Genomic DNA, 15066 nt, shown 5'->3' with positions numbered 1-15066 from the left:
AGGCAGGGTGGTAGTTGTGCAGGCCTGCAGCAAGGTTTCGGGAAGGGCCATAGCGCAGCGATGGAGCATACATGCGCACACAATTTACTTGTATGGCACTTTTCCATGGTTCAAACCATGCACAATGCGGTTTACAGCATGAACAAATGTACATCATTACAAATGGAACAAAAGTAGCCATAAACAGTAAGTAAAACACATCAAAAAGTGCACAACCAAATAGCCAAAAATATCACTAACAGCACCCCCCCTCCCTCCAACAACAACACCCCCGTGCGGTAGTCTGTTCAACATCTTCAGCTTTTGCAGATGGAGTCAATCACAGCCCTCCCCTCCTAGGCCAGGTGGATAAAGGCCTGCAAGGCAAGAAGCAGGTCTTCCAGGATTCACAGCCTTCACATGCAAAAGACTCCATCTCCAGGCAGGTGCCTGAAACTCTGGAGAGCCACTGCTGCCCGTCACATGTAGCCGGTACTGAGCTAGATGCAATGGTTTGACTCAGTATAAGGCCACTCCCCCCCTTTTTTGTTGTACTGCTATCTGTGTGGATGCATAGCAAAAATCCAACTGGATCATTAAAAACAAAATAAAACCTGTTGCTGCCTCCATAACTCACGTTCCCCTACACTGCTGCATTGCCAGGGGGGTTGGACTAGATGACCCTTCGGGTCCCTTCTGGTTCTATGATTCCATGTCTAGATCAATGTGCCATCTTCGTTCCTTCACTTAGAATCATAGAATCATAGAGTTGGAAGAGACCACAAGGGCCATTGAGTCCAACCCCCTGCCAAGTAGGAAACACCATCAGAGCACTCCTGACATATAGTTGTCAAGCCTCTGCTTAAAGACCTCCAAAGAAGGAGACTCCACCACACTCCTTGGTAGCAAATTCCACTGTCGAACAGCTCTTACTGTCAGGAAGTTCTTCCTAATGTTTAGTTCTTCCTAATGTTGCATTCTCTTGGTTTGTTATTTTCAGTTCTCTCCAACCTCTCGCTCATTAGCAAGCGTTTACGTTGACAGTCAGAGAAAGTACTTTTTTTCCACACAGTCATTTGACTAATGGAATTTAGTGTTGGGCATCCATGTGGATTGTTTTAAAAGAGGATTAATGGAGGAGCAGGCTATCAATGGCTATGCCAGTATGCACCTGAATAGTAGTCACTAGGAATCACAAGTGGGGTGCCCAGGGCCTGCTCGGGGGCTCCCCATCAGGCCATCTGGTTGGCCACTGTGAGAACAGGATGCCGGGCTCTACTATTATAATTTCTCCTACCTATGGCACACCCAGTTATATAAGGGATTGGATGGATGTTAAACTAAGAACAGTTTTTTTTTTCTAAGGCCCAAATATTTTACCCTTTGCAGAATGGGAGAGCCAGATTAAAGGGTATCCCTAGAAGTCAAGCTGGATTTTGTAATTCTCAGACCCTTGAAGGTCTTATTCACTTGATACATGAATGTGAAGTGCATGCAGATTTCATTTTTTTAAAAACCTACCCACTGCTACTTTTGAAGACGGATTTTCCGAGATAAGTTGCTCTTCCTGTCAGAGACACTGATAAATATGCTGCATTTAGAACAGCAAAAATTCTCACTCAGGCACCGCATGATCGATGGAAATTCTGCTGATTATCATAGGGATGGCAGCTTTCTTCTGCATCAGATTGTGATATTTTAAAAGGTTTTTTTTTAAAAAAAAAAATTGTATCGGTCTCTGAAATGTTATTAAATGCGTAAGGTTTGCTTAGTTGATACCTGGCCAAATGTTTGTAATGGCAAGTAATTATATTACAGTTTTTTTTAAAAAAAAACCTCATCTGACCTGTTTATCAACCTTGTGGGATTTATTCAAATGTTTGTGAACATTCTCATAGCTCAGAGCACGTTTTACATGGGAAAAGTGCCTTGTTCAATCGCTGGCAGGTTCAGGCAGGGTCTGAGAAAGCCCTTAAGCCCTGGAGAGTTGCTGCCAGACAGTGTAGACAGTACTGAGTTAGATGGACCAGTTGTCTGTCCTGGCATAAAGCAACTTTTCAGATCTCAGAGGAAGTCCATAAAAGGCCAATAAAGTGCCAGTTTCCCCCTATTATGTTCAGAGACCTTTTATATTGAAGGATGATAGAGAAATCTCTTCCGTTTCAGGTAGATCAGACTACCGTATTTTTTGCTCTATGAGACGCATTGGACCATAAGACGCACCTAGTTTTAGAGGGGAAGAACAAGAAAAAAAATATTCTCTCTCTCTCTGCGCAGCGCCCCTTTAGTGAAGTGGCAGAAGAAACGGAGCCCCTTCCATTTCTCCTTCCGCTTCGCTGAAGGGGCGCTGCGTAGAGAGGGAAAGCTGTGCAGCGCCTCTCCAGCGAAGCCAGGAGAGCAAGAGGGATTGGTGCGCACCGACCCCTCTTGCTCTTTTGGCTCCAGCGAAAGCAACACGAAGCCTCCAGAATGCAGCGGGAACACTCCCGCTGCGCTCCGCAGGCTTCGCGTTGCTTTCGCTGAAGCCATGGAGCCTGCATTCGCTCCAAAAGACACACACACATTTCCCCTTACTTTTTAGGAGGGGAAAAGTGTGTCTTATAGAGCGAAAAATACGGTATTTAGTGGTCTAAAGGTTATGTCATTGGTGTTACCCAGAGCAAAGTGAGCAGTAGAGGTTGATCTGTGAATTGATAAAGTCCCAGTAGGTCAGGTTCACAATTGTTCACAATCGTTACATATTGACTTCAGACCTTCCTTTTTGCCTCCTACGAATGTGTGCATTTTTATCGACATGCTCCAGGTGGAAAGAAAAGGTTCTTTCAGAGAGACAGCTGGGGTGCTTCTACATAAAAGCTTAAAAATAAAATGGGAACACGCGTTTGTTTACTTAATGAGTAATCAACATCCTTCACCCCCCAAAAAACACACACACACATAAAAAAGGACTTGGAATACTGCTGTGTTCATCTGCCATTTCCGCTTTTGTTTCTGTCAAGTGCTGAGTGCTTCTAAATGGAATTACCTGCTGTCAGTAACCCAGGCAGCTCTTTCATTCAAAACACCAGGCTCTAAAGACCAGAAGGGAATGGCTTTCTCAGCTCCATCGTCTGGTTGCATCCATAGCTAATGATGGTTGAGAAATTTGATTAAGGGAGCATTTTAATGCAGAATCTACTAGGAGAGACTTCCTTGCCCTAAATCCTGGAGAGTTGCTGCCATTCAAGGTAGACAATGCTGAACTAGGTGGATCAGTGGTCGGTCTCGGGCAGCGTCCTGTCTTCCAATGTAGTTTGCAGTTTCCAAACTGGCAAGCAGACCCAGATGCAGCTAACCTTCCAAAGGTGCACTTTTCTGTGTTGAGTGGTGCAGTTCCCCAACCTAACAAATTGTGGCTGATTGTGGCATTTTGCTGGCATTGAGAGAATGAGAACCAGCTGTGTGCAGGATTTCTGCATGGCAGGGACCCTTGTGGTCCCTTCCAACTCTACAGTTCTATAATTCTATGATTCAGGATCTCTTGTGTTTATTGTGACCTATCTTCCTTCCATTTCATTTTTAAATAGGTAGAATTTGAATGCATTAACCCCAAAAAACAGAAGAAGAAAAGGAGCTACAAGAACTCAGGAATCATCATTGTGAAATCCTGCAAAGTGAGTACTTCACACAAAGCATCTGTCATCAACCATGGTGCCCTCCAGATGTTTTGGACTACAACTCCCATTGCCCTCCACTGAGACTGAAGGGAGAGGTATCCTATGGGCACCCCCAGACTGTTGCTTTTGTGGGGGTAGGATTCTATCACATACCAGCAAATCCGGGTCTTGCAGTTGTAACAGACTGGGAGGCCATGTGCAACAAACCCACTTTCTCAAGAAGTTCAGTTTTTCCCCAATAAGGCATGTGACCGGGAGGGATGGGAAATATGCTGGAAAACATTGGATAGCGCTTTGATACAGCGCTGTCCAGCATCCCTCAAGCAAATCAGGGGAAGGCTCATTCAACAGGTAATCTGGAAGCAATTCCAAACATCTGGAGGGCGCTGGGTAGGGTGAGGCTGTTGTGAAATGTGTTGCTGCTCAAAAAACATGTATGAAAACTCTTGCAGCTGCTTCTTGGAAGGAAAAGCCGGTGGCATTATTTTCTTAAGAGGCAGTGAATTGGAATGGTGGTGGTTCTTTTCTCCCACAGATTTGTAAGCAAGGCAGGGGGAAGATTAAGCTCGCTCTCTCCCCCCCCCCCCCGGTGCTTTTCCCTAGAAGAAATGTATTATTGTATAATCATTAAAGTTGCAGTTATGGTTAGTTCATCCTAACTTTAAAAACAACCGTTACTGGATTTGCATAATGTTGTGACCTCAGGAAAGGGAAGCTATCAACGCTGAGCTTGAAGGGGAGTAGAAGGGATGAGAGAGGACGGGGAGGAGGGAAGACATTGAGATTCCTGTGAGGTTCTGGAGATGCTACAAAAAAGGGAACCAGGCAGTTGGTGCTTCTAGTTCAGCATTGTCTACACTGACTGCCAACAGCTCTCCAGGGTTTCAGGAAGTGGGACATTCTTAGCCCGGCTTAGAGACTGAACCTGTGACCTTCTATATGCAAAGCAGATGCTCTAATATGACCCCCTCCCCTTCCATCCGGCAGGAATAGCCAACATGGTGCCCTCTAGGCATTGTAGGACTACAACTCTCTTCGTCCTTAACTATTTGCCATGCTCGCTGGGGCTGATGGGAGGTGTAGTTTTACAGCAACAAGTGGACATCCCCTTGGCACCCTCTTCTGTAGGTTGCTATTGGCCGTGGCTTCTGGTAGATGCATCTTTGCTTCACACTGTGTGCTGCTTCAGGTATTCTATGCAAATGTTATCATAGAAGCAGCAAACATTCTTGCCAGGACAGTCCTGATGCAGGAGGTGTGGTGTATGTATGCATACATGCTCAGTATTCGTGATGGCTGCAGTGTTCAGCAATCTTTTGCATTTCTAATTGGACTCGCCACAGATAGAACTTTGAACGCAATGGAGCTAGTTTTTGCAGTGCACACATGGGCAGTTTCTCTTTGATACTTACTACCAGCCATCATATTGCTTCTGAAATTTTGATGGTCAACAGGACCTTAGTTCCATAGAGAAAAACGGTCAAAAGTGCCTTATAATAAGTTTTTCTTTCTGCTTACAAATGTTTAGGGATTTCTGAAAATGCACTTATATTGCCTCCCTTCCTCCCCCCCCCCTTCCTAACCATTTGAATTCCCTTTTCAGATCACCAGAGATTACACCTTCCTGGACTATATCCTTGGGGGCTGCCAGCTAATGTTTACGGTAAGGATCTTTGCCTCTTTGTGCACAAAGCACTATAATAAGCATGAGGTGAAGTGAATTCGTTTGGGAACGTGCCATTCTGCATCCTCTCCTCACTTGGACTTAATCAAATGACAGACCTAAAAAGATCCCGGGAGATCAGGGTAGCCTTGAGGAGTCTCCGACTCCAATGTAATCACTGTGGATCTGAGAGCAAGCTGCCTGTATCAGCCCCTGGCTGCAATCGCAAACGAGGCATGAGGTACAGCAGAACGAATGACATCAATCCAGCTCAATGGGGCAGAAGGAAAGCAACATTGCAAAGCAATGAACACATTTCATTTGGCCAAAAAACCCCAATGCCGGGTGAATTTTGCAGCACACGTCATCAGTTTTTGCCTCAGTTAAAATCTGTATTGGATCTGAAGTTGTTACTGCTGATTCTTTTTTTAAAAAAAAGGTTGATTGCTTCAAGATGTCTTCATGGGAAGAGATTCAAAGATTTAATTTAATTAATCATCAATTTCCCCATGAATCCAAGTTCATTTAGGGCCACTTTCTGCCTGGGCTCATTTTGCAGGCTTGCTTACTAACCTCATTTCTTAATCAAATGAAGACTGATGCCTCAGTCAGACAGGTCTGACCCAAGACATATTGCCTCCATAGGCAGGCTATCTGAAATCTCAGTTTAAATACATGCATCTGCACACAGATATTCATTAATGTTGGCCACAATCTCCCAGGAAGGTCATCAAAATGTCTAGGAGCTGCCTTTCAATGTGGATCGCACAGAGCAACCTCCTGGTCAAGCCCATAGCCAGAAAGCTTCTGGTAATTGGGCCAAAACTAGGGCTGAGCCAAATTCACCACCCGTATTCACAGATTATTATTATTATTTTGCTGGAGGAGTTGAAATTACTCAAATGGATTGGGGGCGTATTGTGCTACTGGTCTCTTCCTCTCTTTTTCTTATAAATCTTGTTTATAAATCTTTCTAAAAGAAATAATTAAAAATAAACAACTTACACATAACTCTCTAAACAGCGTACACTCTAAAATTGTCAATAAAGCACAGCTAAGATCAACCAAAAAACCCCACAACCATAATGTAGTCATAGATAAAAACACAGCTAAAACCAGTAAAACCTTTAGAGCAAGCCTAGAAAGCTGAATTTGAAAGCTGTTTGCTGGAATAAAAATACGTTTCTAGCAGACTCAGAAAAAATGAAGTGAGGGTCCCTGCCCATTTGTGAGTTGGATTTTTTAAAACTCATGCTCTGCTGGCAATGGCTGTAGAACAGCTCCATCTTTTCCGCCCAGGATGCCCCTGGGGTATTGTACCAATTAGCACCTGGGCTCAGTTCCAAGTGTTGGTTTTGTTCTATAAAACCTTATGCTGCTCAAGACCACCCCAGTACCTCAAAGGCCACCTCATCCTACATTAGCCTTTTAGCAAAATGCATGTATAAGCTGCAAGTTTGTGCAAATGTCTCTATTGGCACACTTGAAGATTTGGCAGATGTAGCTTTGGGCATGCCAAATGACAGAATCAGAGAATTGTAGAGTTGGAAGGGACCCAGAGGGTAATCTAGTCCAACCCCTCCACTGCAGGAATATCAACTAGATCAAATGGCCACCCAACCTCTGTAACGAAAGGAGAGTCCACCACCTCCCAAGGGAGTCCATTCCACTGTTGAACAGCTCTTACTCTCAGAAAGTCCTTCCTGATGTTTCGTTGGCATCTCCTTTCTTGTAACTTGAATTGCTGCTCGCTTTAATCCAAGAAGCAGATCCTAGCTTTGGTTTATTATCTAGCAGAATTTCCCATGCTTTCCCCCTGTTCTAACCTGTATCAACGTTCTTGAGACCTCTGGGTTAAATGTTCTGTGTTTCTTCACCTTAGATATTGGCTGGTGTATATGCAATGAGAGATTTTTCATTCATTCTGCGCAGGTGGGTTTGTGGAATCTTTACTTCAGGAAGAGTGCAGGGCCTTTAAATTCCACTGTTGTTTCATCCAATGTATTGAACACGTATCCCCGCCCCCTGCTGCTTCAAACTTATTTTTTCGAGTACAGTGTCCAAGAATGTTGTGTCTATGGACACAAACACACAAATGCAGGCTATATTCTTTCCCCCCATATTTGTTGTTTTGGTCTAAAGAGACCTAAAGAGGAAGGGAGGAGGCGTTGCCATAGGAACGGGAAGGAGTACAAGCATGTTACGCACACAGCTGAACTATTGCATAAAGGTTTGCTGGCACAAAGGAGGAAATGGTTCATTTGGAACCAAATAAACCATCACAGAGGGCTGGAATCATCTGTTCAGAGCTTGACTAGCTGGACGGACTTCTGGATTTCTCCTGATGCTCGTCTAGCAGGTCTTGAGTTGTGGAATGGCACCGTCAGGATCCACTGAGTAACTGATTGCCTTCCATTGGATGCCATGGCCAGCGACTGGTTGTTATTCAGATAGTGCCACCAATGCACACAGTGCTTTGCAAAGTAGTAGCAGAGAGCTCTGTGCCCCAATGATCTTACAATTTAAAATGCAGCACAGTGGAGACAACAGAGGAAGCTGAGGGAGGCAGAGGAGAGGATGGATGGGGAGAAGGTGGCCTTGTTCAGATGTAACTCTAAATTATGAGGATCTTGGGGTCTCAGAAGCTTCATATCAGGAGAGGCATTCCAGAAGGTATTGGGGGACCTGTGCGATGAAGAACCAATACTAAGAAATAGTATTGAAAAAGTCCACTTTTTGCCTTGACCACTTAGTTGTGGATGGACCCAAAAGCCCTTTGAGGAAGAGATGGCCACTCTGTTGAGGTGGAGCCAAGCAACAACTTAGGCTTTCCAGGTGTGGTGAACCAGTGGCCCTCCAGATGTTGTTGGATTCCAACTCCCATCAGCCCCAGCAGTGGCGTAGCGTGGGTTGTCAGCACCCGGGGCAAGGCAAATAATTTGCGCCCCCTAATCCATGGATTTGCGCCCCCTAATCCATGGATTTGCGCCCCCTAACCCGTGGATTTGTGCACCCTAACCCTAACCCCCAGATGTTGCGCCCGGTGTGGCCGGCCCCCCCTGCACCCCCACGCTATGCCACTGAGCCCCAGTCAGCGTGGACAGTGGTCAGGGATTCTGGGGGTTGGAGTCCAGAAACATTGGGAGAGCCCCAGTTTCCCTCTTGTAGAAAAGGGGGGATAAATAACTCTTGCCCCCAGGGAAACCACTTTCCTGGTCTGTTTTTTGGAACCCATGGAGAAGAACAGCCTTGTCCAGCCCCTGTGGCATTGCTATAGTAAAGGTGGTGCTGATCTTTCCTTGCAGGTCGGGATTGATTTCACAGCCTCCAACGGGAATCCTCGGGACCCCACGTCTTTGCACTACATCAACCCCATGGGAACAAATGAATACCTCTCAGCTATTTGGGCAGTGGGGCAGATAATACAAGATTATGACACGTAAGTGCCGCTTCCCTCATGAGGCTCTATCTGGAAAACAGCAGAGGTCTATCAACACAAGGGCCACCAGTCAGTGGTAGAGCAACTGTTTTGCATGCAAGGGGTCCCTGGTTCAAATTCCAATGGCAGGTAAAAGACTTTTTAAGTATGCAATAATGGCAGCGAGAATGCTACTAGCCCAGAGACGGAAGGAAGAAGAAATAGCAACAAAAGAAGAATGGCAGATGAAACTGATGGAATATGAGGAAATGGCGGAACTGATTGGAAAGATCCAAAGCCAGGAAGATCAAGTATTTTCTAAAGACTGGAATAAATTCATAATTTACTTAAAAGACCACTGTAAACAGTTAAAATCTTTGGCAGGGATGTAAAGACACTTGTAATGTGGAATTGATTTAATGATAATTATGGTTATATAATAGCTAGATAAGGGTAAAAGATGCAGTAAATTTAATCTTAAAGAGGTCTAAGAGTTTGAAAGAACTCTGTATTTTAATGTTTGAAATTGCCATGTTTTATATGTATAATTTTTTTTGAAAACTATGCACACGCACACACACACACACACACACACACACACACGAATACCAACAGCAACTCCACATAGGGCTATGCAAGACTCTGCCTGAAACCCCAAAGAGCCACTGGCAGTAAGTGCAGACATTAGTGAGCTAGACAAACCAATATAACTAACTCGACAAAAGGCAGCTTTTTACAGCCCTGTCTTACTGTGCCACCTTCATGCCTTGCTTGTGATCTTCCAGATTCCCCTGGCTGGCCATTTGGGAAATGGGATGTTGGATTAGATCAACCTTGCCCCACCTTGAGGCGTTCCAGATGTTTTAGATTATGGCTCTCAGCAGCCCAAAGCATCTGGATGGTGACAGGATATGGAAGACGGGACAGGGAGCTTGCTTTGAATCATCCTGGCTCTTCTTAAATTCCCCCTGGAATTCTGCAGATTGTCTCAAGTCAGGGACAGATTGCCAGTGTGGGGCAAAGTGCCCTTTCCAAAACAATGTGTTTCTTGGCTTATGTATTTATATTCCACTTATTAGGCATGTTTGGCTCCCAAAGGAGCTAACAATTTAAAATTGTTTAAAAGGGAAGAGGATTAATGCCTGCATGTGTCCCTTCCATGTGGTTTGTGTAATTCTCTAAAGTTTGTAGTCCTCATGATGCTAGAGAAACACATTGATCTGGCAGTGAAGTTTGACCACACGTGTCTTGCAAAGCTGGTTGTGAGGCTTTGCAAACACATCACCTTCTGGAACTCTTTGCATAGGGCTTTGCAGGCTGATCAGCAGTGCCTGCAACCTCCCCCTTTGACTGAGCCAGGTTTCTACCTGCCCTACACCTGGGCAGGTGTGTGTGGCTTGGCCAAATGGGGTGGCCTGGTAGGCCTAATTTGGCCCATAAGCAGGAAGTTCCCCTCCACTCCTGATTAACGGAAAGGCATATAACCACTGCAGAAGGGATGAGTGCTCCTTGTTGTATAACTTCCCAGCAAACAAATTGGAAGGAATGCTCAATAAAAGACTGAATACAGTCTCACCTCTGCATAAGCTTTGTGTGAATAAATCAGGGTGAGTACTCAGGGAGCAGGAATCTCTCCTAAGTAGTTTTCTGCATATCTTGTTGAACCAATATCATTTATATGGGTTACAGAACCGTGCTGGAGATCTGCAGCCTTGCCTAAGTCCATACTTACTTTCTCCCTTGCTTCCCCCTCCCCCCCTTCTTCTGATTATTTTGCAGAGATAAAATGTTTCCTGCTTTGGGATTTGGTGCCCAGCTCCCCCCAGACTGGAAGGTAAACCTGCTCCTGTTGTTGTAGACGTTTCCATGCTTACAGTGTGTGTGTATATCATTAGGTGGAACAAAGCTTTCAGGGTTTCCTTCTTGATTCAAACAGTGCAGTTCTATATTTAGAAGTACATCCCATTGAGTTCAGTGAGGCAGACTCCCACATAAGCGTAGGAATGGAGCCTCAGTCAAACAGCTGGCCCCTTGGCAAGCATTCAGAGCATCCTGGGGAACAGAGTCTGAAATGGGGATTCTAAGGCAGGAGTGAAAAGAGTGAAAAGATAAGGAGAGAGGAAGGTGTGTCTGCTTGTTCAGAGGTTTAGGCTAGGCTAGAGAATCCATCCCTTGCGTGTCGAGACTCCGCAGCCACCCCCTCGTTAGGAAATAACTCACACCAGGACACAGATATTAGGTTTATGTTATTGGGCAAATTTTGGCCACAACTTCATTGAATTACAGAATGTGAGCAGTATTGGCTTAGGCATTGATTGGACCTGACTGTATCTGACTCCTGTCCGCTATGCAGGAAGTCCAGAAAGGGTAAGCCCCCGCGGGGTAGGGGGAGCCCTGTCGATGCGAACCAACTCAAGCTCCCCCTGGTGTTCCCGTTGGGGTCATGTCAAGGCCCTAGTCCCCAGCCGGGCTTCGGACAAAATCAACACCCCCGGATTCCTTTAATGGAATACCCTTAAGAATGGGGGGGCAGGTGATGGCCACACCTCCCCTCCCCCACACAAGGTCAAACAATGCCTAACCGCAACCCTAACAAAGTTGTGACAATTGCTACGAGGTAGGTGAAAACCAAGTGGCCAGTGCCAATTTGCCAAATGGAAAAATTCCTACCAGGCCCCTCGGACAACGAAGGTGACCAACCACAGTCCATAGCAAGGCCAGTGCCTAACCTGCAAATAGGGACGGAGGGCGGGTGATTGAGGAAGCGAGCCAAAGAGGAAGTCCTCTGGCTCGCTCCTCGGTTTAAACTGCCCCAGCCACGCCCCCCAGCGGATTGGCTGGCCGGGTTCTGACATGGCCGGGATCCCCCAGGCAACGGGGGACAATGTCCCCTGGCCCTGGTGGGGAGTGGGTGGCCATGCGGTCCACCGCAACTCCTCCCCACTGGGAAGTGGAGCAGATCTAAAACTACAATTCTGCCTCAGCCCTCCAAGCTTGGATGGCTGATATCCAGAGTTTCTGCAAGATTTCCCTCTTTCTCATCTCTCCCCTGTAGCTCCTGACACCTTCCCCACTTGCACCTGATGGACCCCCCCAACCTTTTGAAACATATTTGAGGGTGTTCCCAGGGGATGGGGAAGAAGAATCCCATTACATGAATGAAAGACCATTCTGCTAGCAGATGGCACAACTGGGTGTCACTCATGTGGTTGGGAATGACTGCAATGGCTGTCAAACATTAGGAGTCACTGCCAACCCTAATAAGAAGGGCATGAGTGTCCCGGTTGTCCACACAACAACTCCAAAGACAGAGAATGTAATCCAAGACCAGCCAAAAAGGAAACCTGTGCCATAAAATGTGGGTTAGGAACCAAAATCTTTTCTCTGAAAGCCAGACTACAAAATGTTAAAGACTGTAAGAGCAGCAATAGCACGCTTTGCTTTATAAGATGCTTTGCGGGCATGTTATTGCTGGAAAGTAAAAATAGATTAATGAAATAAATACATGGCTAAATAAATGTTATGACAGTGCTATTAGAGGTTTGTGTATATGGATATTTGTTGTGTGGAATCTAATATATTTACCCGCAATATTGATAAACGGGAATCTGCCCTGCCCATAGAGGCATCTATGCTGCACCTCCACAGTTGGTGTGAATCCTGCATGCCCTGTTGGTGCCCAGGCATGGTTGCTGACTCTTGGAGCCTATTCACTTGGTCTCAAGTGCTACCTTAATGATTAAATACTCCAGTAACTCTCCCACTGTGCACATTATTCTTGCTATTAATACAGTGGTGCACACTCTGTATCAAGGTGCCAGTGACATTAAGTGCAGGATCAGGCACTCAATGTGCTGCTTGAGAGTGAGTCATCCCCCTTCTTCACCTTTAAACATTACATTTGTCTGTCATTTCCCCCATTACAATGAATGCAGTAAACATCTTTCGGTTCTGAAGGTGACCAATTTGTTGTTCCTGAGAGCAGGAGGAGGAATCAAATGCTGACATTTTAGTGGGAGGAATTAGGATGGGTGACGTGCAACTTTGCTTCTGAGATGAATTTTTTTTAGATGAAGTAAGTTAAAATGGCAGTCCAAAGGTTTGCATTTTGGGGTGGTTGCTTTTTCACCCCTCAGCAGAGTGTTGGGTGAGTCTCTACTTTCTAGGACTGCAAGCTTCAGTATTATGTCTGAATAATCACTGAAAGCTTTAATAAACATTTGCCAGCCATTTAACTGGAGAGACTGAAAATAAAAACGCCAGGTCTCTGAACACTCAAAAGGTCCACCGCTGTGATGAAAACATGAGTGGGCAGCTTCCTTTGTCTTGCACCACATCACATGTGGGATCTGTTGTCTAATGATTTAGAAAAATGGAAAGTGATCTGTTGGAACCCAATTAATGAAGTAAAATAAGAAGTAAACAGTCTAGCAGACATAAAATTTCTTTCAGTACAAAAAACTCCATCCTTAAATATCTAAATTCATAGTAGCATATAACTAGACTATGTCTTTGGTAAAAGCCAAAACACCTTTGCAGACACTTGCTTTGGTTTTTGCATTACAGTGGTACCTCAGGTTAAGTACTTAATTCATTCCGGAGGTCCCTTCTTAACCTGAAACTGTTCTTAACCTGAAGCACCACTTTAGCTAATGGGGCCTCCTGCTGCTGCCGTGCCGCCGGAGCCCAATTTCTGTTCTTATCCTGAAGCAAAGTTCTTAACCTGAAGCACTATTTCTGGGTTAGCAGAGTGTGTAACCTGAAGCGTATGTAACCTGAAGTGTATGTAACCCGAGGTATCACTGTATTCAGTGTTCTAAGGACTGACTAAATGTAACAACAACAAAAACAATACGTCACCCATTGAGTGGGTTGCCCCAGCCACTCTGTGCCGCTTACAGCAAAATATAAGCACCCCAGGCTGTGGGGTCCCAGATCTGTGCTCTGTGATGTGGCCTGAATGGAGCCACTGGAAACATTAATTGACAGGCCTAATTGTCATCTATTTGGATATTGCAGTTAAAACTCCCAACCCTGCATATTAGATCTGGCAAGCGCAGTAGCTCTGTGAAACTAGGCCTAAAATTTATGCTCAGAACCTATCAATAGGACACATAACTTCCATTTGTTCCTCATGTTTCAGGTCAGTCCAGTGATTGATACACTTTTCTAGGTTTTTCCCACCCACCAAACAAAAAACAACAACACCTGTTTACTTTTCAGAGAGGCAGATCTATTTTATCTAAATAGCCCATAAGCCTGATTTAGTTTCCAGCCAAAGAACAGGATGACTCAATACCTTTTCCATGCAGGAAACCGGACCACCATTCAGGAGGTTTAGGTTTATTTTAGCTTCGGAAATCTCTCACATATAACAACGCTTGTGACTTTGCGGGGGATCTGGCCAGGGATGGGGGAGAAGTGTGTAAACCTACCTCACAATACACAAACTGAAACACAGCTACATTGCAGAGTTCACATTTCTCAAAATTTTGCATTGCAGTTCTCTTAGCCAAGTAACGTGTGCAGAAATACATAGGCTGATGTGAAGTGTGCATAGAAATACATGTATTAGTGAAAAGAACATACCAAAAAAATAGATACATGTTGGCTGCTTTTGAGAATGCCTGCTCTTAATTTCCACCATATCTATAACCTCGTGGATGGCTATCTGCATTTTCCATGGACTGCAGATAACAAATTACAAACATGGCTATTGTTACAGTGAGGACCAGAGCATGAAGCAGAGATGACTATTAAAGATAAGAGACATAGAAATCATGCTTTGTTCTCCCGATGCTCTTGTTGCCATGGTGCCTCAGGATGCTTTCAAAGGACTGATATGAATAAGATATTCAACACATAAAAAAAAACCATGTTGGAAATGTCAGAGAACATCTTGAAATGCAAAGGCCTTTGCGAAGGGGACCTCAAGAAGTCGTCTCTGTAGGGGCTGTGAGAGGGAACAAATTCAAATTCCAAAGCACTCGGGGGGGGGCACCCAGGAGGTTGTGGCTGCAGCCATCTGTCAAAGTCCCTCCCATGTGCAAACTTTTGGTGGTGGTGGGAAGACTATGTCAAATTATTCATTGTTTGCTCGTGGGGAGAAAGGGTCCTGAGCTTGCAAGTCTGGGAAAAGAAAGTGCCGTCTATGGAAATCATGAGGCTTTGTATTGTGTCACCTGAGGACCTATCCCCAGCCCTCTTGCTAGTCTGAAACGGGATCTCTATGCTGTTGACTGGGACTTGCAAGGTGAGGGGGAAGCAAAAAGAACACTTTTTGGGTTGTTGTTTACACATTCCTGAAACTTTTTCCTACTATGCTATATGGCAAAAAAAGGGGCTCAGTC

General features: G+C 45.0%; 1 protein-coding gene across 1 annotated transcript in view; it reads left to right on the top strand.

Moving 5' to 3' along the window:
• The window catches only part of CPNE2 (copine 2), an 83582-nt gene that overhangs the window by 62125 nt on the left and 6391 nt on the right, over positions 1 to 15066 (top strand). The window contains exons 9-12 of the mRNA XM_081872452.1: positions 3546 to 3632; positions 5239 to 5298; positions 8604 to 8737; positions 10496 to 10550. Of these exons, the coding sequence (XP_081728578.1) occupies positions 3546 to 3632; positions 5239 to 5298; positions 8604 to 8737; positions 10496 to 10550 (336 nt within the window). The remainder of the gene's footprint in view (positions 1 to 3545; positions 3633 to 5238; positions 5299 to 8603; positions 8738 to 10495; positions 10551 to 15066) is intronic.

Source organism: Podarcis erhardii (genome assembly GCF_964252035.2).
Source record: "Podarcis erhardii genome assembly, chromosome: 7".
NCBI lineage: Eukaryota > Metazoa > Chordata > Lepidosauria > Squamata > Lacertidae > Podarcis > Podarcis erhardii.
Note: the sequence above shows the minus strand (reverse complement) of the source record. Positions and strands in the feature narration are given on the sequence as shown.